The 25,921-nt window shown below is 38.6% G+C and overlaps 1 protein-coding gene and 1 pseudogene across 4 annotated transcripts in view; both read right to left on the reverse strand.

The window, feature by feature from the left end:
- Positions 1-13,718: 13,718 nt before the first annotated feature.
- LOC137224247 (protein SEC13 homolog pseudogene) lies at positions 13,719-15,130 on the reverse strand (annotated as a pseudogene).
- Positions 15,131-17,731: 2,601 nt separating this feature from the next.
- The window catches only part of ACP3 (acid phosphatase 3), a 51,136-nt gene continuing 42,946 nt past the window's right edge, over positions 17,732-25,921 (reverse strand). For all 4 annotated transcript variants that reach the window (XM_067737813.1, XM_067737811.1, XM_067737810.1 and 1 more), the window contains one exon: positions 17,732-18,420. In XM_067737813.1, coding sequence (XP_067593914.1) covers positions 18,212-18,420 — 209 coding nt within the window. In that variant the 3' untranslated portion in view covers positions 17,732-18,211. The remainder of the gene's footprint in view (positions 18,421-25,921) is intronic.

Genomic DNA, 25,921 nt, shown 5'->3' on the forward strand with positions numbered 1-25,921 from the left:
ATGGGAGAAAATATTTGCAAGTGAAGCAACTGACAAAGGATTAATCTCCAAAATATACAAGCAGCTCAATATCAAAAAACAAACAACCCAATCCAAAAATGGGCAGAAGACCTAAATAGAAACTTCTCCAAAGAAGATATACAGATTGCCAACAAACACATGAAAGGATGCTCAACATCACTAATCATTAGAGAAATGCAATTCAAAACTACAATGAGGTATCACCTCCCACCGGTCAGAATGACCATCATCAAAAAATCTATGAACAATAAATGCTGGAGAGGGTGTGGAGAAAAGGGAACCCTCTTGCACTGTTGGTGGGAATGTAAACTGATACAGCCACTATGGAAAACAGTATGGAGGTTCCTTAAAAAAATAGAAATAGAACTACCATATGACCCAGCAATCCCACTACTGGGCATATACCCTGAGAAAACCATAATTCAAAAAGAGTCATGTACCACAGTGTTCATTGCAGCACTATTTACAATAGCCAGGACATGGAAGCAACTTAAGTGTCCATCGACAGATGAATGGATAAAGAAGATGTGGCACATATGTACAATGGTATATTACTCAGCCATAAAAAGAAATGAAATTGAGTTATTTGTAGTGAGGTGGATGGACCTAAAGTCTGTCATACAGAGTGAAGTAAGTCAGAAAGAGTACCGTATGCTAACGCAAATATATAGAATCTAAAAAAAAAAAGGTTCTGAAGAACCTATGGGCAGGACAGGAATAAAGACGCAGACGTAGAGAATAGACTTGAGGACACAGGGAGGGGGAAGGGTAAGCTGGGACGAAGTGAGAGATTGATATTTACATATATACACTACCAAATGTAAAATAGATAGTAGGAAGCAGCCGCATAGCACAGGGAGATCAGCTCCATGCTTTGTGTCCACCTATAGCAGTGGGATAGGGAGAGTTGGAAGGAGATGCAAGAGGGAGGGGGTATGGGGATATATGTATACGTATAGCTGATTCACTTTGTTATACAGCAGAAGCTATCACAACATTATCAAGCAATTGTACTCCAATAAAGATGTTTAAAAAAAAAGATAGCCCAAGTGATTTTTCTGGGGGTCTGGAATAATTTTGTGTCCTGATTATGGTGGTGGATACATGGATTTATACATGTGTTAAAACCTATATGACTGTATACCAAAAGGAAAAGGGCAATAACATTTTTCAAAAATAACATAAATAATATTATGTTATTATAATATATAATTATATATTATAATATTATTATAATATTATTCTCCATAATAATGTCCCTTCCCTTTGAAAAGTCCTTAAATAAAAGAAGGAAGTTGGCCCAATCGAAAAATGTGCAGAAGACCTAAATAGACGTCTCTCCAAAGAAGATATACAGGTGGCCACTAGGCACATGAAAAGATGCTAAACATTGCTAATTATTAGAGAAATGGAACTCGAAACTACAATGAGGTCTTGCTTGAATTCAGCTCCAATGAGTACTTTCACATCAATTTAATTACCTATTTATTGGGTCATATTTTGTATTTGGGCATCTGATCCAGCTTAAAAATCAAAGTCTAAAATCTCAGTTACTGACTAGATTGATCCTTCTAGCTCTTTCCTGCCCAAACTCCATTTAGCCTCGTAAAAACCTCTGGTACACTTGATCTCTCCATTTCCCTTTTGAGTTGGCTCTGCACTCTTCCCACTTCTCTTCTTTGCTTGTCCAGCTTAAAGTTCATGATTAATCATTTGACTTTTTTAAACACCAGCCCCTCTTTTTTCTTCTTTCATATTTAAAATGTTTCTTGGGTGGGCTTCTTCTTCCCTTGACCAGTGACCTTCAGTTCTGTCCAGTCCCCCTCCCTTTTCCTTTTTACATTCTTCATTTTTACTTCCTTATGCCCCATTAATTCATCCCTCACTGATTCTTTTTATCCTGCCAAGTCAATATATTGCTTTCAGGAGGGTCGTTAAGGTTGGTTCAACTCCAAAATTTAATGCACACAAAATTTCTTAATTTCCTGAATAGTTCTGCTGCATTTCAAACTGTAGATCATTCAAAAGGTTTCCATTCAGAAGAGATTTGTATTTTCTTTTCTGTGCATTGTGCTTTGCTAGTTTTTCTATTGGATTCTTGGCCACCTTCTTCTAATTTCTAGGAGCTACTTAACTGTAAATGGAAGGTAAAAAGCCCACTATCATAAATGTTGCCATTTTCCCTTCAGATTTGTCATTTGTTAACTTCGTTTATGCCATCTTTTTCTGTGCTCTAATTTTTAATACATATGTAGTTTTATTTATTAATCTCATAAATTATCATTTCTAATTTTAAAAAGCTTGAAATTCAGCTTTTCCTATTCCAAAATTGTACATACATATGTACACATACATACATTTATCTGTATAATCTTACATGATTTCTTGGTATACTCTAAATGATTTCATTTAGAAATATAAAATATTATTTATCTGAAAATTATTTTCGGTTGAAGTTCTGGTATATTCTTTCTAAATAGCTAGACAGACAGGGAGGCATAACTCTCCCAGACTTCAGACAATACTACAAAGCTACAGTAATCAAAACAGCATGGTATTGGCGCAAAAACAGACATAAGGGTCAATGGAACAGAGTAGAGAGCCCAGAAATAAACCCACACACCTACAGTCAATTAATCAACAAAGGATGCAAGAATATACAATGGAGAAAAGGTCTCTTCAGCAAGTGATATTGGGAAAGCTGGACAACTGCATATAAATCAATGAGGTTAGAATACTCCCTCATGACATACACAAAAATAATTTCAAAATGGCTTAAAGAGCTAAACATAAGACAGGACACCATAAAACTCCTAGGTGAAACATTCTCTGACATAAATTGTAGCAATGTTTTCTTAGGTCAGTCTCCCAAGGCAAAAGAAATAAAAGGAAAAATAAACTAATGGAACCTAATCAAATTTATAAGCTTTTGCACAGCAAAGGAAAACATAAACAAAATGAAATGGCAACCTGCAAACTGGGAGAAAATATTTAGAAACTATGGGATCGACAAGGGATTAATTTCTAAAATATAGAAACAGCTCATACAACTCAATAACAATAAAAACAAAAAACCTAATCAAAAAATGGGCAGAAAACCTAAATAGACATCTCTCCAAAGGAGACATGCAGATGGACAACAGGCATGTGAAAAGATGCTCCACATCACTAATTATTAGAGAAATGCAAATCAATACAATGAGGTATACCATCACACCAGTCAAAATGGCCATCATTAAAAAGTCCACAAACAATAAATGCTGGAGAGTGTGTGTAGAAGAGGGAACCCTTCTACACTGTTGGTGGAAATATAAGTTGGTGCAGAGACCATGGAGAACAGTATGGAGGTTCCTTAAAAAACTAAAAATAGAATTACCGTATGATCCAGCAACCACACTCCTGGACATACATCTGGAGAAGACTCTAATTCAAAATAATAATGCACCCCAATGTTCATAGCAGGACTGTTTATAATAGCCAAGGCACGGAAGCAACCTAAATGTCCATGGAAAGATGAATGGATAAAGAAGATGTGAGATACACACACACACACACACACACACACACACACACACTGGAATACTACTAAGCCATAAAAAAGAATGAAATAATGTCATTTGCAGCAACATGGATGGACCTAGAGATTATCACACTAAATGAAGTAAGTCTGACAGAGAAAAGCAAATATCATATGATATCACTTACATGTGGAATCTAAAACAGGAAAAGAATATATATATATGTGTATATATATATATATATATATATATATATATATATAAACCTACCACTTTGGTGTGCACTGGAAATTAACAAAACATTGTAAATCAAATCTACTTCAGTAAAAGGAAATGTTTGGGCTTCCCTGGTGGTGCATGTGTCTTTTTGAAATATGGTTTTCTCTGGGTATATGCCCAGTACTGGGATTGCTGGGTCATATGGTAATTCTATTTTTAGTTTTTTAAGGAACCTCCATACTGTTCTCCATAGTGGCTGTAGTAATTTACATTCTTCCTTTTCTTCAGACCCTCTTCAGCATTTATAGTTTATAGATTTTTTTATGATGGCCATTCTGACTGGTGTGAGGTGATATCTCATTGTAATTTTGATTTGCATTTTGCTAATAATTAGTGATGTTGATCATCTTTTCATGTGCTTTTTGGCCATCTGAATGTCTTCTTTGGAGAAATGTCTATTTTATATCTTCTTTCCATTTTATGATTGGGTTTTTTTTTATATTGAACTGTGTGAGCTGTTTGTATATTTTGCTTTGGGTTTTTTAAAATTAATTTTTATTGGAATATAGTTGCTTTACAATGTGGGGTTAGTTTCTGCCATACAACAAAGTGAATCAGCTATATGTATTTTGCCTCTTTTGGATTTCCTTCCCATTTAGGTCACCATAGAGCATTAGGTAGAAGTCCCTGTGCTGTACAGTAGGTTCTCATTAGTTATCTCAAACTCTTCCAAAAATTTGCAGAGGGAGGAACACTCCCAAGCTCATTCTACGAGGCCACCGTCACCCTGATACCAAAACCAGACAAAGGTATCAGGAAAAAAGAAAATTAAAGGCAATATCACTGAAGAACATAGAGGCAAAAATGCTTAACAAAATGTTTGTATATTTTGGAGATTAATCCCTTGTGGGTCACTTCATTTGCAAATATTTTCTCCTAATCTGTGGGTTGTCTTTTTGTTTTGTTTATGGTTTCCTTTGCTGTGCAAAAACTTTTAAGTTTCATCAGGTCTCATTTGTTTTTTTGTTTGTTTTCATTTTCATTACTCTAGGAGGTGGATCAAAAAAGATCTTGCTGTGATTGATGTCAGAGAGTGTTCTGCCTATGTTTTCCTCTAAGAGTTTTATAGTATGCAGTCTTACATTTAGGTCTCTAATCCATTTTAAGTTTACTTTTGTGTATGGTGTTAGAGAATGTTCTAATTTCATTCTTCTACATGAAGCTGTCCAGTTTTCCCAGCACCACTTATTGAAGAAACTGTCTTTGCTCCATTGTATATTCTGACCTCCTTTGTGATAGATTAGGTGACCATAGGTGTGTGGGTTTATCTATGGACTTTCTATCCTGTTCCATTGATTTATATTTCTGTTTTTGTGCCAGTACCATACAGTTTTGATTAGTGTAGGCTTTGTAGTGTAGTCTGAGGTCAGGGAGCCTGATTCCTCCAGCTCCGGTTTCCTTTCTCAAGACTGCTTTGGCTATTTGGGGTCTTTTGGGTTTCCATACAAATTGTAAAATTTTTGTTTTTATTCTGTGAAAAATGCTATTGGTAATTTGGTACGGATTACATTGAATGTGTAGATTACTTGTGTAGTATAGTCATTTTTACAATGTTGATTCTTCCAATCCAAGGACATGGTATATCTCTCCATCTGTTTGTGTCATCTTTGATTTCTTTCATCAGTATCTTACAGTTTTCTGAGTACAGGTTTTTTACCTCCTTAGGTAGGTTTATTCCTAGGTGTTTTATTCTTTTTGATGTGATGATAAGTGGGATTGTTTCCTTAACTCCTCTTTGTGATCTTTCATTGTTAGTGTATAGGAATGCAAGAGATTTCTGTGCATTAATTTTGTATCCTCAACTTTACCAAATTCATTGATGAGCTCTAATAATTTTCTGGTAGCATCTTTAGGATTTTCGATGTATAGTATCATGTCATCTGCAAACAGTGACAGTTTTAGTCTTTTCCAATTTGGATTCCTTTTATTTCTTTTTCTTCTCTGATTGCCGTGGCTAGGACTTCCAAAACTATGTTGAATAAAAGTGGCGAGAGTGGACATCCTTGTCTTGTTCCAGATCTTAGAGGAAATGCTTTCAGTTTTTTCACCATTGACAATGATGTTTGCTGTGTTTGTCATATATGCCCTTTATCAGGTTCAGGTATGTTACTTCTATGCCCACTTTCTGGAGAGGTTTTATCACAAATGGGTGTTGAATTTTGTCACAAGCTTTTTCTGTATCTATTGTGATGATCATATGGTTTTTATTCTTCAATTTGTTGATGTGGTGTATCACACTGATTTGTTTGCAGATATTGAAAAATCCTCACATCCCTGTGATAAATCCCACTTGATCATGGTGTATGATCCTTTTAATGTATTGTTGGATTCAAATTGCTAGGATTTTGTTGAGGATTTTTGCATCTATGTTCATCAGTGATATTGGCCTGTAGTTTCCTTTATTTGTGATATCTTTGTCTGGTTTTGGTATCAGGGTGATGGCGGCATTATAGAACGAGCTTGTGAGTGTTCCTTCCTCTGCAACATTTTGGAAGAGTTTCAGAAGGATAGGCATTAACTCTTCTCTAAATGTTTGATACAACTTGCCTGTGAAGCCATCTGGTCCTGGACTTTTGTTTGTTGGAAGATTTTTAAATCACAGTTTCAGTTTCATTACTTGTGATTGTTCATATTTTCTATGTCTTCCTGGTTCAGTCTTGGAAGATTGTAGCTTTCTAAGAATTTTTCCTTATGTTCTAGGTTGTCCATTTTATTGACATATAATTGCTTGTAGTAGTCTCTTGTGATCCTTTGTATTTCTGTGGTGTCCATTGTAACTTTTCCTTTTTTTTTAATTTCTAAATTTATTGACTCGAGTCTGCTCCCTTTTTTTCTTGATGAGTCTGGCTAAAGGTTTATCAATTTTGTTTACCTTCTCAAACAACAAGTTTTTAGTTTCATTGATCTTTGCTATTGTTTTTTTCATCTCTATTTCATCTATTGCTGCTCTTTATGATTTCTTTCCTTCTACTAACTTTAGGTTCTGTTTGTTCTTCTTTCTCTAGTTGCTTTAGGGGTAAGGTCAGGTTTTATTATTTGAGAGTTTTCTTGTTTCTTGAGGTAACATTGTATAGCTATAAACTTCCCTCTTAGAACTACTTTTGCTACATCCCATAGGTTTTGGATCATTGTGTTTTCTTTCTTTTTTTTTAATTTAATTTTATTTATTTTTTTATACAACAGGTTCTTGTTAGTCATCAAGTTTATACACATCAGTGTATACATGTCAAACCCAATTGCCCAATTCATCACACCACCACCACCAACCCCTGCAGCTTTCCCCCTTTGGTGTCCATACGTATGTTCTGTACATCTTTGTCTCAATTTCTACCCTGAACACCAGTTCATCTGTACCATTTTTCTAGGTTCCACATGTATGTGTTAATATACGTTATTTGTTTTTCTCTTTCTGACTTACTTCACTCTGTATGACAGTCTCTAGATTCATCCACGTCTCAACAAATGACCCAATTTCGTTACTTTTCATGGCTGAGTAATATTCCATGGTATATATGTACCAGATCTTCTTTATCCATTGGTCTGTTGATGAGCTTTAACGCTGTTTCCATGACATGGCTATTGTAAATACTGGTGCAATGAACATTGGGGTGCATGTGTCGTTTTGAATTATGGTTTTCTCTGCCCAGTAGTGGGATTGCTGGATCATATGGTAAGTCTACTTTTAGTTTTTTGAGGAACCTCCATACTGTTCTCCATAGTGGCTGCATTAATTTACATTCCCACCAACAGGACCAGAGGGTTCCCTTTTCTCCACACCCTCTCCAGCATTTTTTGTTTGTAGATTTTCTGATGATGCCCATTCTAACTGGTGTGAGGTGATACCTCATTGTAGTTTTGATTTGCATTTCTCTAATAATTATTGATGTTGAGCAGCTTTTCATGTGCTTCTTGACCATCTGTGTGTCTTCTTTGAAGAAATGTCTATTTAGGTCTTCTGCCCATTTTTGATAGGGTTGTTTGTTTTTTTAATATTGAGCTGCATGGGCTGTTTATATATTTTGGAGATTAATCCTTTGTCCATTGATTTGTTTGCAAATATTTTCTCCCATTCTGAGGGTTGTCTTTTCATATTTTTTATGGTTTCCCTTGCTGTACAAAATCTTTGAAGTTTCATTAGTCCCATTTGTTTATTTTTGTTTTTATTTCCATTACTCTAGGAGGTGGATCAAAAAAGATCTTGCTGTGATTTATGTCAAAGAGTCTTCTTCCTATGTTTTCCTCTAAGAGTTTTATAGTGTCCAGTCTTGCATTGAGGTCTCTAATCCATTTTGAGTTTATTTTTGTGTATGGTGTTATGGAGTGTTCTAATTTCATTCTCTTACATGTAGCTGTCCAGTTTTCCCAGCACCACTTATTGAAGAGACTGTTTTTCTCCATTGTATATCCTTGCCTCCTTGGTCATATATTTGTTGACCATAGGTGCATGGGTTTATCTCTGGGCTTTCTATCTTGTTCCATTGATCTGTTTCTGTTTTTGTGCCAGTACCATATTGTCTTGATTACTATAGCTTTGTAGTATAGTCTGAAGTCTGAAGTCTGATTCCTCCACCTCTGTTTTTTCTCCTGAAGTCTGCTTTGGCTATTCAGGGTCTTTTGTGTCTCCATACAAATTTTAAGATTTTTTTGTTCTAGTTCTGTAAAAAAAAATTCCATTGGTAATTTGACAGGGATTGCACTGAATCTGTAGATTGCTTTGGGTAGTATAGTCATTTTCATAATGTTGATTCTTCCAATCCAAGAACATGGTATATCCCTCCATCTGTTGGTATCATTTAATTTCTTTCATCAGTGTTGGGTGCATATATATTTATTATTGTTATATCTTCTTTTTTTTTTTTTTTTTTTTTTTTTGGTACGTGGGCCTCTCACTGTTGTGGCCTCTCCCATTGTGGAGAACAGGCTCTGGACGTGCAGGCTCAGTGGCCATGGCTCATGGGACCAGCCGCTTAGCGGCATGTGGGATCTTCCTGGACTGGGGCACGAACCCGTGTCCCCTGCATTGGCAGGTGGACTCTCATCCACTGCACCACCAGGGAAGCCCATATCTTCTTCTTGCATTGATCCCTTGATCATTATGTAGTATCCTTCCTTGTCACTTGTAACAGTATTTATTTTAACATCTATTTTTTCTGATATGAGTATTGCTACTCCAGTTTTCTTTTTTTCTTTCTTTTCTTTCTTTTCTATTCCCTCACTTTCAGTCTGTATGTGTCCTTACGACTAAAGTGGGTCTCTTGTAGACAGCATGTATATGGGTCTTGTTTTTGTATCCATTCTGCCCGTCTGTGTGTTTTGGTTGGAGCATTTAATCCATCCATATTGAAGGAAATTATCGTTATGTATGTTCCTATTACCATTTTCTTAATTTCTTTGGGTTTGTTTTTGTAGGTCTTTCTTCTTCTCTTCCTCTTTTGTTCTCTTCTCTTGTGGTTTGATGAACATCTTTTTTTTTTTTTCGATGAACATCTTTAGTTTTGCTTCTGGTTTGCTTTTTCTTTTGTATGTGTATATCTATTGTAGGTTTTTGGTTTGCTGCTCCCATGAGGTTTTGATATAGCAGTCTATATATGTACAAGTTTGTTTTAAGTTGCTGGTCTCTTTCCCACATAGTGAAGTTCCTTTAGCATTTGTTGTAAAGCTGATTTGGTGTTGCTGGATTCTTTTAGCTTTTGCTTGTCTAAAACTTTTGATTTCTCTGTCAAATCTGTATAGAGCCTTACTGGGTAAAGTATTCTTGGTTGTAGATTTTTCCCTTTCATCACTGGAAATATATCAATCACTCCCTTTTGGCATGCAGACTTTCTGCTGAAAAATCATCTGATAACCTTATGGGGATTCTGTTGTATGTTATTTGTTGCTTTTCCCTTGTGGTTTTTAATATTTTTTCTTTGTCTTTAATTTTTGTCAGTTTGATTAATATGTGTTTTCATGTGTTCCTCCTTGGATTCAGCCTGTATGGGACTCTACATTTCCTGGACTTGAGTGAGTGTTTCCTTTCTCATGTTAGGGAAGTTTTTGGCTATAATGTCTTCAAATATTTTCTCAGGCCCTTTCTTTATCTCTTCTCCTTCTGGGACCCCTATAGTACAAATGTTGGTGTGTTTAATGTTGTCCCAGAGTTCTCTGAGGCTGTCTTCATTTCTTTTCATTCTTTTTTGTTTATTCTGTTCTGAGGCAGTGATTTCCACCATTCTGTCTTCCAGGTCACGTATCCATTCTTCTGCCTCAGATATTCTGCTATTGATTCCTTCTAGTGTATTTTTCATTTCAGCTATTGTATTCTTCATCTCTGTTTGTTTTTCTTTAAATCTTCTAGCTCCTTGTTAAACATTTCTTGTATGTTCTCAATCTGGGCTCCTATCTTTTTCTGAGATTTTGGATCTTTTTTTTTTTTTTTTGTGGTACGCAGGCCTCTCACTGTTGTGGCCTCTCCCGTTGCAGAGCACAGGCTCCAGACACGCAGGCTCAGCGGCCACGACTCACGGGCCCAGCTGCTCTGCAGCACGTGGGATCTTCCTGGACCAGGGCACGAACCCATGTCCCCTGCATCGGCAGGTGGACTCTCAACCACTGCACCACCAGGGAAGCCCTTTGTATCATTTTTACTATCATTACTGTGAATTGTTTTTCAGGTACATTGTCTGTCTCCTCTTCATTTAGTGTTCTTATGGGTTTTTATCTTGTTCTTGTGGGGTTTTATCTTGTTCCTTCATATTTCTCTGTTATCTCATGTGTCTAACTTTCTGTGTTTCTGATATTCTTTCCACAGGCTGCAGGATCATAATTCCTCTTGCTTTGGATGTCTGCTCCTGGTAGTTGAGGTTGGTCCAGGAATTTATGCAGGCTTCCTGGTGGGAGGGACTTGTGCCTGCCCTCTGGTGTGTGGACCTGGGCCTTGTCCCTCTGATGGGAAGGGCCCTGTCAAAGAGTGTGTTTTGAGGTGGCTGTGAGCTCAGTATGACTTTAGGCAGCCTGTCTCCTGATTGGTGTGGCTGTGTTCCTGTCTTGTTGTTTGGCCTGAGGCTTTCCACCACTGAGGCCTACAGGTTGTTGGGTGGAGTCAGGTCTTGGTGCTGAAATGGGGACCTCTGGAAGAGCTCATGCTGATCAATATTCCCTGGGGCTTCTGCTACCAGTGTCCTTGAGCCCACAGTGAACTATAGTCCACCTTCGCCTCCCCAGGAGATCCACCAAGACTCCTATGTAGGTGTCACCCAAGATCCTATGGAGGTACTTCTTTGTGCTGGGTCCCAGTTCATGTGAGGCCTTGTGTGCACCCTCGCAGAGTTGAGTCTCTGTTTCCCCTTGCCCTGTGGAGCTCCTGCACCCAAGCCCTGCTGGGCTTCAAGGCTTAATGCTCTGGGGGTTCTTCTTCTCAATGCCAGACACTTAGACTGTCTTGGCGGGCTATTTTTATGTGGGAACATCCCTGTATAGCCTGAGTAGGTTTAATGTTTTTTGGTGCAAGGGCTATTTTTAGTACAGATGTCTGCCACCTCTTTCCTCAGTGTATGCTGGTCATTATCCCCTTGTTAGGAGGTGTAACTGATGTTATGGTGACCAGAGCCTGCACTGGATATTGAACAGGGCATCCCCTTTGCTCTGTGGTTGTCACTGCCCTGACAGAGGTGGGGTCTGTTCCTTAGTTGTCGTAGTATAGGCCCCAAGATCTGTTCCTTAGCTGTGTTTCTGATCTGTGGTGCAAGGTAGGCAGGATTGGAGCACTCCCACTGGGAGGGAAGCCACTCAGTATTCCTCTTCTGGAGCTGTTCACCTGTAGGTGTGCTCTGTCATGTCACCTTTCACCCATTGTGTGAGCTCTCAGATTACACTACTGTTGGCCCCACTCTTGGCCTCACCTTAACCATAGGTATGCTGGCAATTGGCCCTGGTGTCTCTCAGACATCGTTTTCACCATGCCACCAGCATAGATCCACTAAAGTCAGGTCCCAGGATTGCAGTAATCATGGATTTGGACCTGCTGTGGGCGCTATGTGAGCAGCTCAGACTGTGGCCTGACCTGACACCCATATGTATGTGCCCACGAAGTCTACAGCTGCTAAAGCTAGACCTGTCTTGGCTGGGAGCATTCGTTGTCCATTCAGATGTTCTGTAGGTACTGAGTTTACAAAGCCAGTCGTGGGAGTGTCAATTTGCTGTTTGTGCAGCTGTGAGGAGAGATGTCAGCTTTTCTTCCTTAGCTACATGGCCCCTGGGGCTCAGCTGTGGTTTCAGCCCCACCTCTGCATGTGGGTCACCAACAGGGGTCTGCTCCAGAGGCTTCCCTGTAGTACATGAGTCCACCCCAGTGAGGAGGGGGCATGGAGGTTGTGGCAGCCAGGGTTGTGAGAGTGCTCCCCATGGGGGGGACTGGGTACAGAGGAGGAGGTGGTGGCCACTGGGGTCACAGGAGCCCTGGTGGGGACGGGTCCCGTGGGAGAGCTGGTGGCTTCAGGAGGGAGAAACTAGCCATTTTCTTAACCATATCTCTTATTCACTGAAACCAACTTTACCATATATTAATTTTCTATATGCATGTATGCATGTTTCTGGAATTTATATTCTTTCCCCTCATTGATCTCTCTATTCATGAACTATACAAAACTGATTTAACTCCTGAAGAGCTATAAAAATCACCAAGTTAATATATATACCTATTTTTGTGCCTTTAGTAGATATATTATTATTTTTAGAAATAATATAGAAAAATCTTTTATTTTCTTAGTCATTCACAAAATAACTTTTGCATCTCTTTGACTTTCCATGAAGTAAGAAGCAATATATGATAGAAATTTAGATGCTTCTCTGTGCCTTGCTTTCCTTATACTGGGAAATTAGGTGAATTAATTCATGTTTATCTCTTAGAGTGGGCATATAATAAGTACCCAGTGTTAGCTATTATTTTTAAAAATGAGTAAATTAAGACTCCTATATTTCTCTCTACCTCTTTTACCACTATTCTTTTACCACATGCCCTTCTTTTTTACCACATGCCCTTCTTTTTTACCACATGCCCACATGCCCTTTTACCACATGCCCTTCTTTTTTACCACATGCCCTTCTTTTTTACCTTCTCTTTTACCACATGCCCTTCTGCCAACTTTTGTGAGGTTTTTTCATCTCTTCTGTAACCATAATTAATCCTTTCATGGTGTGTCCATTGGTTGAGTCTAAAATTGAAAATATCAATACACATTGTTTCCATTATTGTGATTTGTTAATATTGATTTCAAAGTGTCTTTAATTTAATTTTTAATCATGTGTCTTCATCAAGTCACTGATATTATCTATCTTCCTAAACATATTCTATTCGTGGTAAGGGATGCAATGTAATTATTGTAGATACATTTCCCAGAACCCTCTGAATTTTTATTTCAATCTGGACCAGGTGCTCTCTGGGATAGATGCCAACCTGTCATCCTGACTTCTTGTCCTGGATTAGAGTCAGTTATCTTGGATCTCCAGTCTTTACCTTTCTTGAATTTTATTCTTGTTTTGGCTAAAGAATATCTTCAAAAGTAATTTTCTTAAAAGCATGCATGAGGAATAAGCCTACTGAATTTTTACAAGTCTGAAAGTGACTTAATTTTCCCTCTCATTTGATTGACATGTTTACTGGATATATAATATTAAGTTCATAATTATTTTTTTTCTCAGAATTGAAGCTATAGCATCCAGGCATTTTTGTTTTTGTTGTTTATAAGCAATATGAATTTATTTAAATACTTTGGAAACACCCCCCTGCCCCCACAAATGATGCCTGCACCTAAAAGTTACATAAAAATGACCCAAAATATTTTAAAATAATAGATTTGAAGGTCATTTGTAGTTTTTCCCTCTTAACAAGAGTGCATTCAGCTGGACAGTATATTACAAACCATATCAAATCATGTTAAGGCAGATGATGAATCTGGTTGCATTTGTTATGACTCCCAGGAGCAAGTGATATTGTGGGAGTTGGGCATTCTTCCTCCCAGGTGTGTGGTCAGTTGGCCCAGGAAAGGGCAGTCCTGGAGGCAGCAGGTAGAGGCCCTGCCTGTCTTGTCACTGCTCATTCTCAGTCACTTTTCTGTGACTGAAGTGGATATGGAACCCTGGCCCTTGTTGGCATCACTGATGCACACCCACTGCCAGTTGACTGACTCCTTCCACAGGGTCACGTTATTGTCTCTGCCTGAGATAGCCAGGACGTTGGCTGTGATGGACAAGCTCACATGCCATTCAACATCATTGAACTTGTGCAACAGTTTGGGAGACCATGTATTGCCCGTGGCATCATCACAGGTACAACTGAACACTCGACCATCCTGGGAGCAGCTGGCAATCGTGCTGGTAGGCAGGCCAATGGAGCTGGCCCAGGCCATGTCTCAAACCCAGTCACTGTGTGCTTTCAACTTCTGCTCTTCCTTCCACTGGCTGTCCTCCTCCTCCTTCCACAGTTTGATGAGGTTGTCACAGCCACCTGATGCATATTTCTTGACGTAGTTGGACTTCTGCCCAGATGGCTGGTCTATGAAGCTTCCAGGCATGACAGCAGGGGCCCAGCTCACTGCTTTGAAGCCAGTAGTGTGAGCGTTATTGATCTTCTTCACTTCCCACTGGCCCAACATGGAATAGGTCAGTAGGGAGATGGCCCCATTGAAGCTCCCATAGGCCAGGATCAGGCCCCTGATACCCAACTGAATGTGCTGTAAAAATATCTGTGATTTTTATTGGTAACAAAATCACAGGTATTGCTATAACTCCTGTAGTTTGTGCCTACATTCAGAATGGATAGAAATGCTAAAGTTTAGAGATTAGAGAAAATAAAAATATGATTTATTTCCTTCCAAGTTCACAGACCTCCTAAATTTTATCCATGGACTTTTATTGATGAACCCGTGAGTTAGAGTAAAAGCTTTTTGAGGTGTGGAAGACTGTATGTTCCAAAGATGACAGCAATAATATTTCCCACCCCCTCATGCTCTTTCACTATATGACCTTGATACTCTCCCATCAGCAGGTAGAATATTTTTCCACCCCCTTGAATCTGGGTAAGCCCATGACACTTTTGAACAACAGCATATGTTAGAAGTGATGCTATACCAGTCTGAGCATAACTCTTAACTGAGCTGTCCACTTCTGCTTCCTTCCTCATAGAAGCAAGACACCATGTAAGACGTGCAGTTATCCTAGATCACCATGCTGCAAAAAGCCCAAGCTATATGAAGAGGCCCTGGAGGATAAAATACCATATGGAGAAAAAGGTGACCAAGAAACACAAGTATCAGACCCCCAAGTGAAGAAGCCATCTTGGAAATGGGTCCTTTAGTTCTTGCCACCCTACTTGCTGCCACATGGATCAGAGGTGAACTGTCCCTCTAGGCTCTTCCAGGATTCCTGACACATAAAATTGTGGGCAAAATAAATTGCCTGTTTTAAGCCACTGAATTTTGGGGTAGTTAGTTTGGCAGTGATAGGTAATGGGCAATCATGTATCCTTCACATTGATTAGCAAACTGACAGGCATAAATGTGGGGCTCAGGAATGGTTGACAAATTGAGACTTGCGTGGCATTTTGGTGTCAGTAGGAACCACAGGGAGTAATATAATGTGATGAAAGTATATTGTCTAATAGATGGCCTATGGTTCGAAGGTACCTCAGCCCCCTTTCCAAGACCTCAGATTAGCCAAATCCTTCCCAAATGCTGACTCCTCGATTGGTCTCCAAAGGTTACAGTCTCTTCATAGAAGAGTATATATAGGATGATTAAAGAGCACATAATGAAAATGCACGTTAGAATGGTGTAGTTGTACTGGAAGCAATCTCTGTGCATCTGAAAACTTGGTCTGGGTCTGGAAACAGACCTCAAGGGGCACTATTGTATCATGGCTATGAGCACAGGCTCTGAAGTCAGTGTGTTATGGCGGAAATCTGGGTCAGCCGTAGAGCCTGCTCTGTGACTAGGACATGCAAGTCTTTCTGTGTCTCAGTTTACACATCTGTAAAATGTATATAAAACAATATCCTCCTCATAGATGTATAGTGAGATTCAAATGAGTTAATACATTTGGTTGGCACATATAGCTCCCACTGAAAACCAAATGGTCCTCTCTTGAATACTTTCAGTGACTCTTGAATTATTTAGGTGGTTTCTAAATTATTTAGGTGGTTCCTAAATGCCACATGTGGTTTTTAGATACTGCACATATCAACTTTTTATGATAACGGTAGTCTATATTTAGTTTAATCTATATTAGAAAATTTATAGCCAGCATTTCTGAGTTCATATATAGGATAGGATAACATTATAAAATATATTAAGCCATAAATAGTATAGCTAATGCCCAAATGGTAAAGATGAAACTGAAATGCTTGAAATTGGCATGTGGGAGCTGCAAATCTGGGAGTCTGCAAAGGAGAGAGGAACAGAGAAATGAAGTCATTTATTCATGTGCAATGAACCAGCACCAAATGCCATCAATTCTTTGCCTCAGTCTATTTTATTTCACATTTGACCACTCTATAATGGGCACACTATTTAAAGCCTAGATCTGCCTTCCAAAAGAGCAATGTATTTTTAATGGGGAAAGCTGTAATATTTTCATTTCAGCATGTTTCCCTGGAAAAGATCATTAATTGTGGTCTACAGAACACTGGTCTACAAAATTATTGTGTTAATTTGGTAAAAGTAAGTTTTCATTAGATGGACTAATTTTATTTTCATGAGCTCTGGTGTTTGGAAACCTGTCCCTGTCCCCATCTTTTAGTTGCTATCCATTGCAGGGGAGACAGTTTGCATCTTGAATTCAACCAATTTAACTAACTGCTTAAAAAATACCCACAACTTTCTAGAGGAACATACTAGAATCCAGATCTTCTATAACATATCATTTACAATGTTTAAAACACAATCCAAAATTATTCTATATACAAAGAAACAGGAAAATGTAACCTAAAAAGGCAATGAATTAAGACTGATCGTGAGAGAACCAAGATGGTGCAATTAGCAAAAGAGAATTTTAAAGCAGTTATTAAAGATGTCTGTCGGGAAAATAGATATACAAAACTAGGAAACCAACACCAGCCATCCCTACTAATCTACAAAGTTCTTCATTTGTGGATTACGATTCACAAGAATTTGAGACAAACCTGGAGCATGAAAGAGAAGGTCCAAGATTAATAAATTCAAACAACTGAGCCCAGAGAAAACAGAGATAATTTAGGGAGCAGAGGAGAACTTGAAAAAATTCTAAGTAGCATTCTTGAAGACATTCAAGAATAGATTGCATTCCTAAAATAAGAAGGGGCCACAATGAAAAATGAACAATCAATGAATAGGGAAGAATTCTTGGAAATAAAAAAGAAATAATTGTTGCTGAAGACCAAGTTGGTGTTCTGGAAAATGAAGTTTCTTAGAATGCAGAAAAATAAGACAAAAATCTGGAAAATGTGAGAGAAAATTGAGGCATGGAGAATACCAAGAAATTCAAGTTCTACACAGAGTTTCCTTGATATCAGACTTCTTGTCAGCAGACCTGTATGCTAGAAGACAACAGAATACTGAATTCAAATTCTGAGGGAAATGATTTTTCAATAGGAAAATTTATACCCAGCTGACTGATAGGTAAGCGGGAGGGCATTATATAGACATATTAGAACCAGAAAACTTAGAGCCCATGCACCCATAAAAAAAAAAAAACAAACTTCAAGGAAGGGGAAAAAGAATACAAGAAAGAGAACTCCATGGGTTATAAGAGCAGTAAAACATGTAAAAATTTCATAAAATAAAAGTAATTCATAAAATTCATGCTAATCGCTAGGAGAACTAAAACCAGACATTCTTGACAACATTGCCTCTGATGATTGGAAGTGTATAAGAAGACCTTTTATTTTGTATTTTATACTCTTCTTTATTATCTGCATTTATTTTTGTTTTGGATACAATTACTTGTAATAAAAATTTAATAAAACTTTAAAAAGTCACCCCCTCCCTTTGCAATATAGCAGTACTTATTTTCTACATGTGTTGTCAAATTCCTTCTTCAAACATTTAATAAGAAGAAAAATTAGTGTGCATGTTTGCATTAAACCTACTTAAGATTTAAAAAAGAGATTTATTTATACCTTCTGATTGAGTCCTATTTCTTAAGAATCATCCTATATCATACTACTTCTAGTCTAATTTTTCCCATTATCCAGTCTTCTTTAATCTATGTCTTTGTCACCCCTTGTAAGCTTTTGCTCTTTGAAGGCAAAAGGCTGATTGGAATTTGACTTCTTATTTTTCTCTGGACATTTGTGCCAGAGAATATGACTATCCTTTGCAGAACAGTTTCCTTCCAGCTGAATGAGAAGCCCGCACCAGGATGACCTGGTGTTCATTCATCAGTCAGTCTGGCAGCTGTCCCTGGGTCACTGTGAGTTCAGACTCTTCTCTAGGCAGGCTCAAAAGATGGGGTGATGCCCACAAGGTGAAAACCTGTCCTTTGAATGCTGCATCACTGAGGAATGCTGCAGCACAGGGGATTGGCCTGGCATGTCCGCCCTTATTCAGCCATCTGTTCAGATGTTTCCACAGAGTCTCTCTGTCAGCAGGGCCTGTGGCGGATGAGGATAAACAGCAGCACGATTAGGACACCAGACACCAGGCAAAAGACAATGGCAAGGATGATCCTTACAACTATGAGAAAATACGAAGAACATTATTGTAAAGTAATGGATTAGGAAAACATGAAGATAATAAAATTAACTGATTAGGAAAATATGAAGATCACATATCATTGCTGATTTCTGCCTTCATGTAAAATTTCAGTGCCATTTCTGAAACAGCCATGAAATCCGCATAGTGTGGTGAAAAGAGCACTGGACTAAGAAATAGGAAATGACCTAGGTTCCAGTTCCAGCATGACTTTTGACCTTTGGGCCTCAGCTCTTCCACTATAAAGTAAAGGTAATTGACTGAAGTATTTCTAAGGTCCTCTTTCAGCAATAACTTCATGCATTTTTCTACAGTTAAAATTATTGGGCCTCCCTGGTGGCTCAGTGGTTAGGAATCCGCCTGCCAATGTAGGGGACATGGGTTCGAGCCCTGGTCTGGGAAGATCCCACATGCCACAGAGCAACAAAGCCCGTGTGCCACAACTACAGAGTCTGCATTCTAGAGCCCGTGAGCCACAACTACTGAGCCTATGTGCCACAGCTACTGAAGCCCACATGTCTAGAGCCCATGCTCCGCAACAAGAGAAGCCACCACAATGAGAAACTTTTGCGTGGTAATGAAGAGTAGCGCCCGATCACCGCAACTAGAGAAAGCCCATGTGCAGCAACAAAGACCTGATGCAGACAAAAATAAATAAATAAATTTATTTTTAAAAAGTATCAATTGTTCATGGTGTCAGGGTCAAAGGGAATTCTGAATACTGCCATCAGTAATTGGGTCTAAAATAAATGGAATATCAATACTCTTTGAATTTAATTTTCAGTAAATATCTTTTAGAGAAGAAACCTGAGCACATGTTGACTATGGTAAGAATTTTTAGGATAACTGTGTACTATTGCTATTTTGTACCTTTATTTACACATATCCCTTTGATAGCTGACCAGTCATGAAGCAGATATATGGGGTTGTTTTTTATGAGATGCTATTCATTATTTCATCTGGAAAGATACTTCTCCCACACAACACACACCCTAGTCCACTATAGTATATACATCATAAATATCTGCTTGCACTATCTCTAAATGTATGTCTGATTTTCATTGTAAAAATATGGGATTGCTAGTTGGTTTAGGCAATAGGAGAGGAAACATATTTCTGATCCTGGCAGCCCTGTCTACAGAACCCTACTGCTCCATGGAACACAGTTGAAAATCACATATTTAGCTTAACCTTATCATTGTAGAGATGAAAAAAATGAGAAGCAGAGAGATTAGATAATTTGGCTAAGATTAAGCAGATAATTGCATTTGGGTTGAAATACATTGGGTCTTATAAGTCTCATGAGTTTAAAACCGTCTATTCACTAATGACTGCCAAATTTAAATCTTCCCCAAACTCAAGGCTCAGATATCCAACTGTTTATTCAACTCATTCCCTGTGACATCTAATAGGCACTTCAATCTCAACAAGTCCAAAACTGAGCTCCTAGACCCCTTGCTCCCCACCACCCTCCCCTGCCAAATCTGTTCTTCCCACAGCCTCCCCCATCTCAGTTGATGGAAACTTCCTACTTCTAGAATCTCAGCCCCCAAATCTTGGAGTCTCCCTTGATTCCTCCCTTTCTCTCACATCCTATACCTAATCTCTCAGGAAATCCTGTTGGTTCTACCAAAAACTATATCCAGAAACCAATGATTCAGCCACCAGTCTGGTTTGAACCACGATCATTTTTTTTTTTTTTGATGTGGACCATTTTTAAAGTCTTTATTGAATTTGTTACAATACTGCTTCTGTTTTATGTTTTGGTTTTTTTGGTCACAAGTCATGTGGGATATTAGCTCCCCAACCTGGGATTGAACCCACATCCCCTGCATTGGAAGGTGTAGCCTTAACCACTGGACCACCAGGGAAATCCCCAACCACCATCATCTTTTTATGGGATCAGTACCATGCCCTCCTACTTGTTCCTAGCTTCTATCCTTTCTCCCTACAATCTATTTTCAACACAGTAGCCAAATGGCTTCAAGTCAAATCATGCCACTCCTCTACTTAAAACAAAGTCTGCAATGAATGCTCATCTCACTAAGAATGAAAGCCAGAATCCTGATAACAGTTTACGAGGCTCTATATCATCTTGCCTTATTAACCTCTTGGATTTCCTCTCCTACACACTCCCTTCACTTACTCTCTTTTGGCCACACAGGTCTTCTTGTTCCTCAAACACACCAGGCATTCTCCCCCTTACCACCTTTGCTATAGTTGTTACCATTGTCTAGATGCTCTTCTCACAAATCCCTGCACCAGGTAACTCCACCACCTTCCTTGCTCAAATCTTATCTTCTCAACGAGGGCTTTCTATTTAAAAATGTAACCTATATGTCCTCTCCCCACACCTATCCCCACTTAACACTTGTGATCCTCACCTTCCAAAATACTTATTTATTATGTTTATTATTTATTATCCATCTCTCCTTCCCTCTAACAGAATGTATGCTTCATGAAGGGAGGAACATTTATCTTTTTTGTTCATGAACATACCCCAAGCGCTTAGAACAGTACCTCACACAAAGCAGGAGCTCAGTAAATATTTGTGGAAAGAATTAATGATCTAGAACTCATAGGTTCTCAATTCTTAGTTCAGTGTTTTTCTCATGATGTCAGGATGCCTCTTGGTGCCGTGAGAAGGTGAATATTAATCAAATTAGATCTTGGTGGACCAGTGCCATTAGCACCGCAGATGGAGTTAATGTAAAGTTGGAGGGAAATAAACAGAATTGAGGAAGAAAGGAAAGGACTAAATGAAAATGAGGGAAGAAGGCAAGAGACTAATGATTCTTTAAAATTAATGGCCATGGCTGACTTTCTGTATTTGGAAATTTATTTTCAATTTTTTTTGGTCTATGTTGTAATATGCTTTCCGAATCTTTTTTCTTCCTTTTCTCCTTCCTAGATATGCAGTGAGCACACAACATATGGCAGGCCAGCTGTGTGTTGGGTTCTGGGGTTTCATGATCCTTGCTCGTGAGGAGATAAATATCTAATGCGAGAACCAGATAGATAATTATGAGGTGATGTGATAAATAGTAAAGTAGAGGTGTAAAAGATATGCCATTGGAACAGAGAGAAAGTTGAAATGAACAAAAAGTGTTCATTTGGAAGAGAGTTTGGAAAGTCTTCTGAGAAAATGATAAGATTTGAGCTGACCTTTGAGGTAAATAAACTTTTGTCATGAGACAGAATGAATTGCACGAGAGTGTCTTTGGGCAATAATGAGCAATTGCCTGTGCCTGGAATATAGGTTGTGGCGAGGTGAGACCAGATATGTAGGTTGAGGCTCAGGTTTTAGAAGGTCTGGTTTATCATGGGGCAAATGGAAATCATCAGCAATTATTACACATGGAATTGACATGACCCAGCAAAACTGGAAAAAGAAAAGATGGTGGAGATATTCTCGGCCTGATAGCTATTAAAATGCCTTTGACAAGATACTGAGGGCTCAGCACTGGAGTGTGGCCCTGAGAATGCAGATGAGGGAATTCAAGAGATGCTGCTAAAGTATAATTGAAAGGTTTTGTCATGGACTAAATATACTGGTAAAGGAGATGTTGTGGTCAAGGCCACCCCATAGTTTCCAGGTTGGGTGAATGAGAAGATGATTAAGCTGTGAAGTGAGATTGAAAGCACATTAGAAAGGATCCATTTGGAGTAGAGGAGATAATAAAATTTGTTTCAAATGTAGGATTGAGATGGGTTATTATCCTGGTAGAGATGATCAGTAGGCAGCTGGAAAAAAACAGGTCTAGAATTCTATATATAGATATGAAAATAAGGATTAGAGAAGTAGAAGATAGAGTCCTGGGTAATACTGATGCATGGTGACTGGAATAAGAAAACAAGGGACACCATCATTTAGGGAGTTGATAGAAGTTACCAATCCAACAGAAACTCAACAAAATTCTGAGAACAAAGAGAAGACTCAGAAGAGGTTTTTTCTCTCTCTCTCTTTCCTTCTCCTTCATGCTTATTTTTAAAAATTATATGCTCCCTTGTACTGTAAAAGATTTTGTGAGTTTGTTTAGAGGAATGTCCTGGAATCTGAGAAAAGAGAGTGATTAATTGTATCTTATTTCAAAGAGGTCTAATGTGGGTAATGACTGACAAGATGTCCTACTACATGGGGAAAGCTGCTGAAGGCAGTGTGAATTGGTACTACTTTTTGGAAAACTATTTTGGCAATATGTGTCAAAAGCCTCTTCCTGGTGCCATTAATCCCCAAGTCCAGTCTACTCTACTTTTCTCTCTTTGAATATTTTTGCTTTTCTCCTCCACTTTTACCAATTTTTTTGATTATTTCAACAGCTTCCCAACTGTTCTTCCCCCACCCACTTTTCTTCAATCCATTCTCCCACTAGACCCAAAGAGGTCTGTCTAAAACAAGAGGCCAGTCACATCATCTGTCCGCTGCCTAAAATCTTTTAATGACCAGAACTACTCAACTTGACCTACGAGACACTTAATGCCTGCCTTTCTAGCATCTTTGCATTCTCACTAGAGATACTTTTTCCAGTACCTAAAATGCCCCATGCTGTCTTTAGCCTCTTGGCCTTTATGTATTTTCCCTGTTTGTCTATAACATTCTCCTCTCTCATTTCCACTCACCTAGTTAATTCCTTGTCTCCTTCAGGTTTGTGTTTAAACATCTCCCACTTTGAAAAGACTTTTCTGACCCCTTAGAATTAGGCTAGTTGCCTCTGCTATATGTTTTTATAGTTATCTGTGTGTTCTTCATTATAGTACTCACCATGCTGGATTGTTTGAGCTTGTCAAATTCTCTATCTCTCTGTCCTCCTTGCCTGCCTCCCCACATCTGTAACAAAGTCTACAAGTCACATAGGGAGATTTTGCTGGTCTTGCTGCTGTTTCCTTATCAAACTTAATGCCTGGAGAGTGTTATAGGCTTGAATCTCGACACTACCACTCATGGTTCTTTTGTGACGTTCAGTTTTCTTCCCTATAAAATGGGGATGTGTGATTTTGACAGGAAAAGGGAAAGAGGCCACTGAATTAGGCATGGATGACTTTCAAAAGGGAAGTTTCAAAAAAGAGATGAAGGAAGGATGAATATCATTTTACAGAATAGTTCAGGAGTGAGAAGGAGAGGAGGAAATAGAGTTGGAGAATGTAAATTTTTAGTTTGAGAAAATTGGGATTGACGAGAATGAGATGGAGCAGGCACTTGAAGGTGCTCTTGATAAGAGACTTGAATATTTTCTTAGCAGAGGGGACAGAGCCAGAGCAGAGGAAGAAAATGAAGCTAACTAGGAGATTCATCGAGGTCCAAGGAGACTGTAGAGGTGGGATCATATGCCTGAGGAGAGGAATTAAGTTATTCAAGGAGGAGCATGTTTTCCTGACGGACAGCAGGAAAGACAGGTGAAAGCTACTGAGATATTTTGAGGCAGTGACAGGAGAACTGAAAGAGTTTTCAGTGGATTATTTTGATCTTCTCAGGACACTTCATGAGAATTAAAGAAAAGATGGAATTAGAAGTTTGGGAAAATCAACAAGACCTTCCTGTAGAAAACAGGGAAAGAGTCCAGTAAGGGTGAATACATTTATCATGCTGTGTTGAAAGATCCAGCTGAGGTTGGACTAGAAATGTCCACATTCATAGTTTGAAATGGTGATAGTTGGTTTCATTTAGCTACACTCATCAGATCAGAATGAAGAAGCTGTGTGGTTGATTTGATCTAGGGGTGGGTATCAGTGAAGCAGTCAGTGTATGGGGAAGGCCATTATTATGACTGTCAGAATTGCCTAGGTTGAGGGCAGGAGTGGGGGTGATGAGTGAGTTGGGTTTACCAAAGCAAGTTACCAATGTCACTAATGAATGATGAGACATCTCCTGGGAAATTCATGATAATAACAAGGATGTGAAAAAGGTATAGTAATCAGATGGCCTCATCTCTGAGGAAGTAGGGGTGCTGGAAGGGACATTATTGAACAGGGGCTTTAAATAGAAATGGGAGAACAGGAGAATGCCAAAGTGACTATGCTGGAAACAGAGGCCAAAGACACAGACACAGTGGTATAAATATACAGATATATAGTCAATGAGTGGGTCTTTACAGTGCAGTTACATTCAAGGCTCATTCATAGCTTCTCTCCCCCATTTATTGAACAACTGACATCCAGGCTTCTGACATCCGGGCCCAGCCATGAGGAAATCAGGCTAGGTATGGAGGGTGGAACATTTGTTCAATTAGAAAATATTGATTAAAGGCACCAGGTTCTCAGCATTGCCTACTGGCTGAAGATTCAAGGAGGAAAAAAGTATGGATCCTGCCTGTAAGAAGCTCATGGTTAAATCTTGGGCATGTGTTTATGTGCTATAGATTCTCAGCTTTACAAAGATTATGAGGGGAAACTGGAACCTCCTAACAGTAAATCTCTTTCCTACCAAATAACTGGAGTTGGAGATTGAGGTAGGGTTGGGAGAATGCAAGTGAAGAAAGTCTGACTATGTTAGTAAAATTTTGGAATTAAAGAAGCATTTTCTAAAACAAGAATTTTATTACTTTCAAGTAACATAGTATGAAACTTAGACTTATGAATTTCCCAGCAAAGCCTCTGGTTAATTTAATTGATATGAGAATGAAGTTAATTGGGCCTACCAGCACTAGGTGAAAACACTGCTCATAGGTATAAGGAGAATTTCATGGATGGAAATACCCTAAGGAGTAGGGTGGTCAGGCATTCTGTATATACAGGATATGTCCTGTTAATGGTTTTGTACTGCTTCCTCTACTGGCTTTCTCAGGGCACTGTTAGTGTCTCAAATTCAGCTTTTTTTCAATAAATTATAAAAATTCAGCAGTTAGAGCTATTTATCAAATTTATCTGGCCATCCTGTACTTTTATTTGCTATATTTGGTGGCCCTACTAAAGAGTCATTCAACCCCTACCACCTTCCATTCTTCAGCCTGCTCTGTAGAGTCTCTGCCAAGGCAAGTGGGCATCCACCTAAATGGACATTTCTGGTCCCAGGGATTTCCCAGCATTGAACACAATCTGTCTTCCTGAAATGTTTACCTGCTGCCTCTCACATCACTCTTTGAGACCATATAGAACAAATCGAATCCTTTTTTCCTTAAAGAAGTTCAAATATTGAATTCACTTTGTTGGAGACCACTTTGTGTTACAAACTTCCTATGAACTAAAACCAGTGGTGTGCTGGTAAACTGGATTTTAAAAAAAAACCCAAAACATAAAACAAAACTCTAATTTGTGGGATATGCTGTTTTCTGTAGTGAAAATACTCCTATATGACAGCATGACCAATTTCAAACTGCCAAAGTGAAGTCATTGATCTCAGAGTTGGGAAGTGATACATACTTTCTACACTTGAGATCTGTATGAACTAGATCCAGCACACCAATG

The sequence above is a fragment of the Pseudorca crassidens genome, chromosome 5 (genome assembly GCF_039906515.1).
Source record: "Pseudorca crassidens isolate mPseCra1 chromosome 5, mPseCra1.hap1, whole genome shotgun sequence".
Taxonomy (NCBI): Eukaryota; Metazoa; Chordata; class Mammalia; order Artiodactyla; family Delphinidae; genus Pseudorca; species Pseudorca crassidens.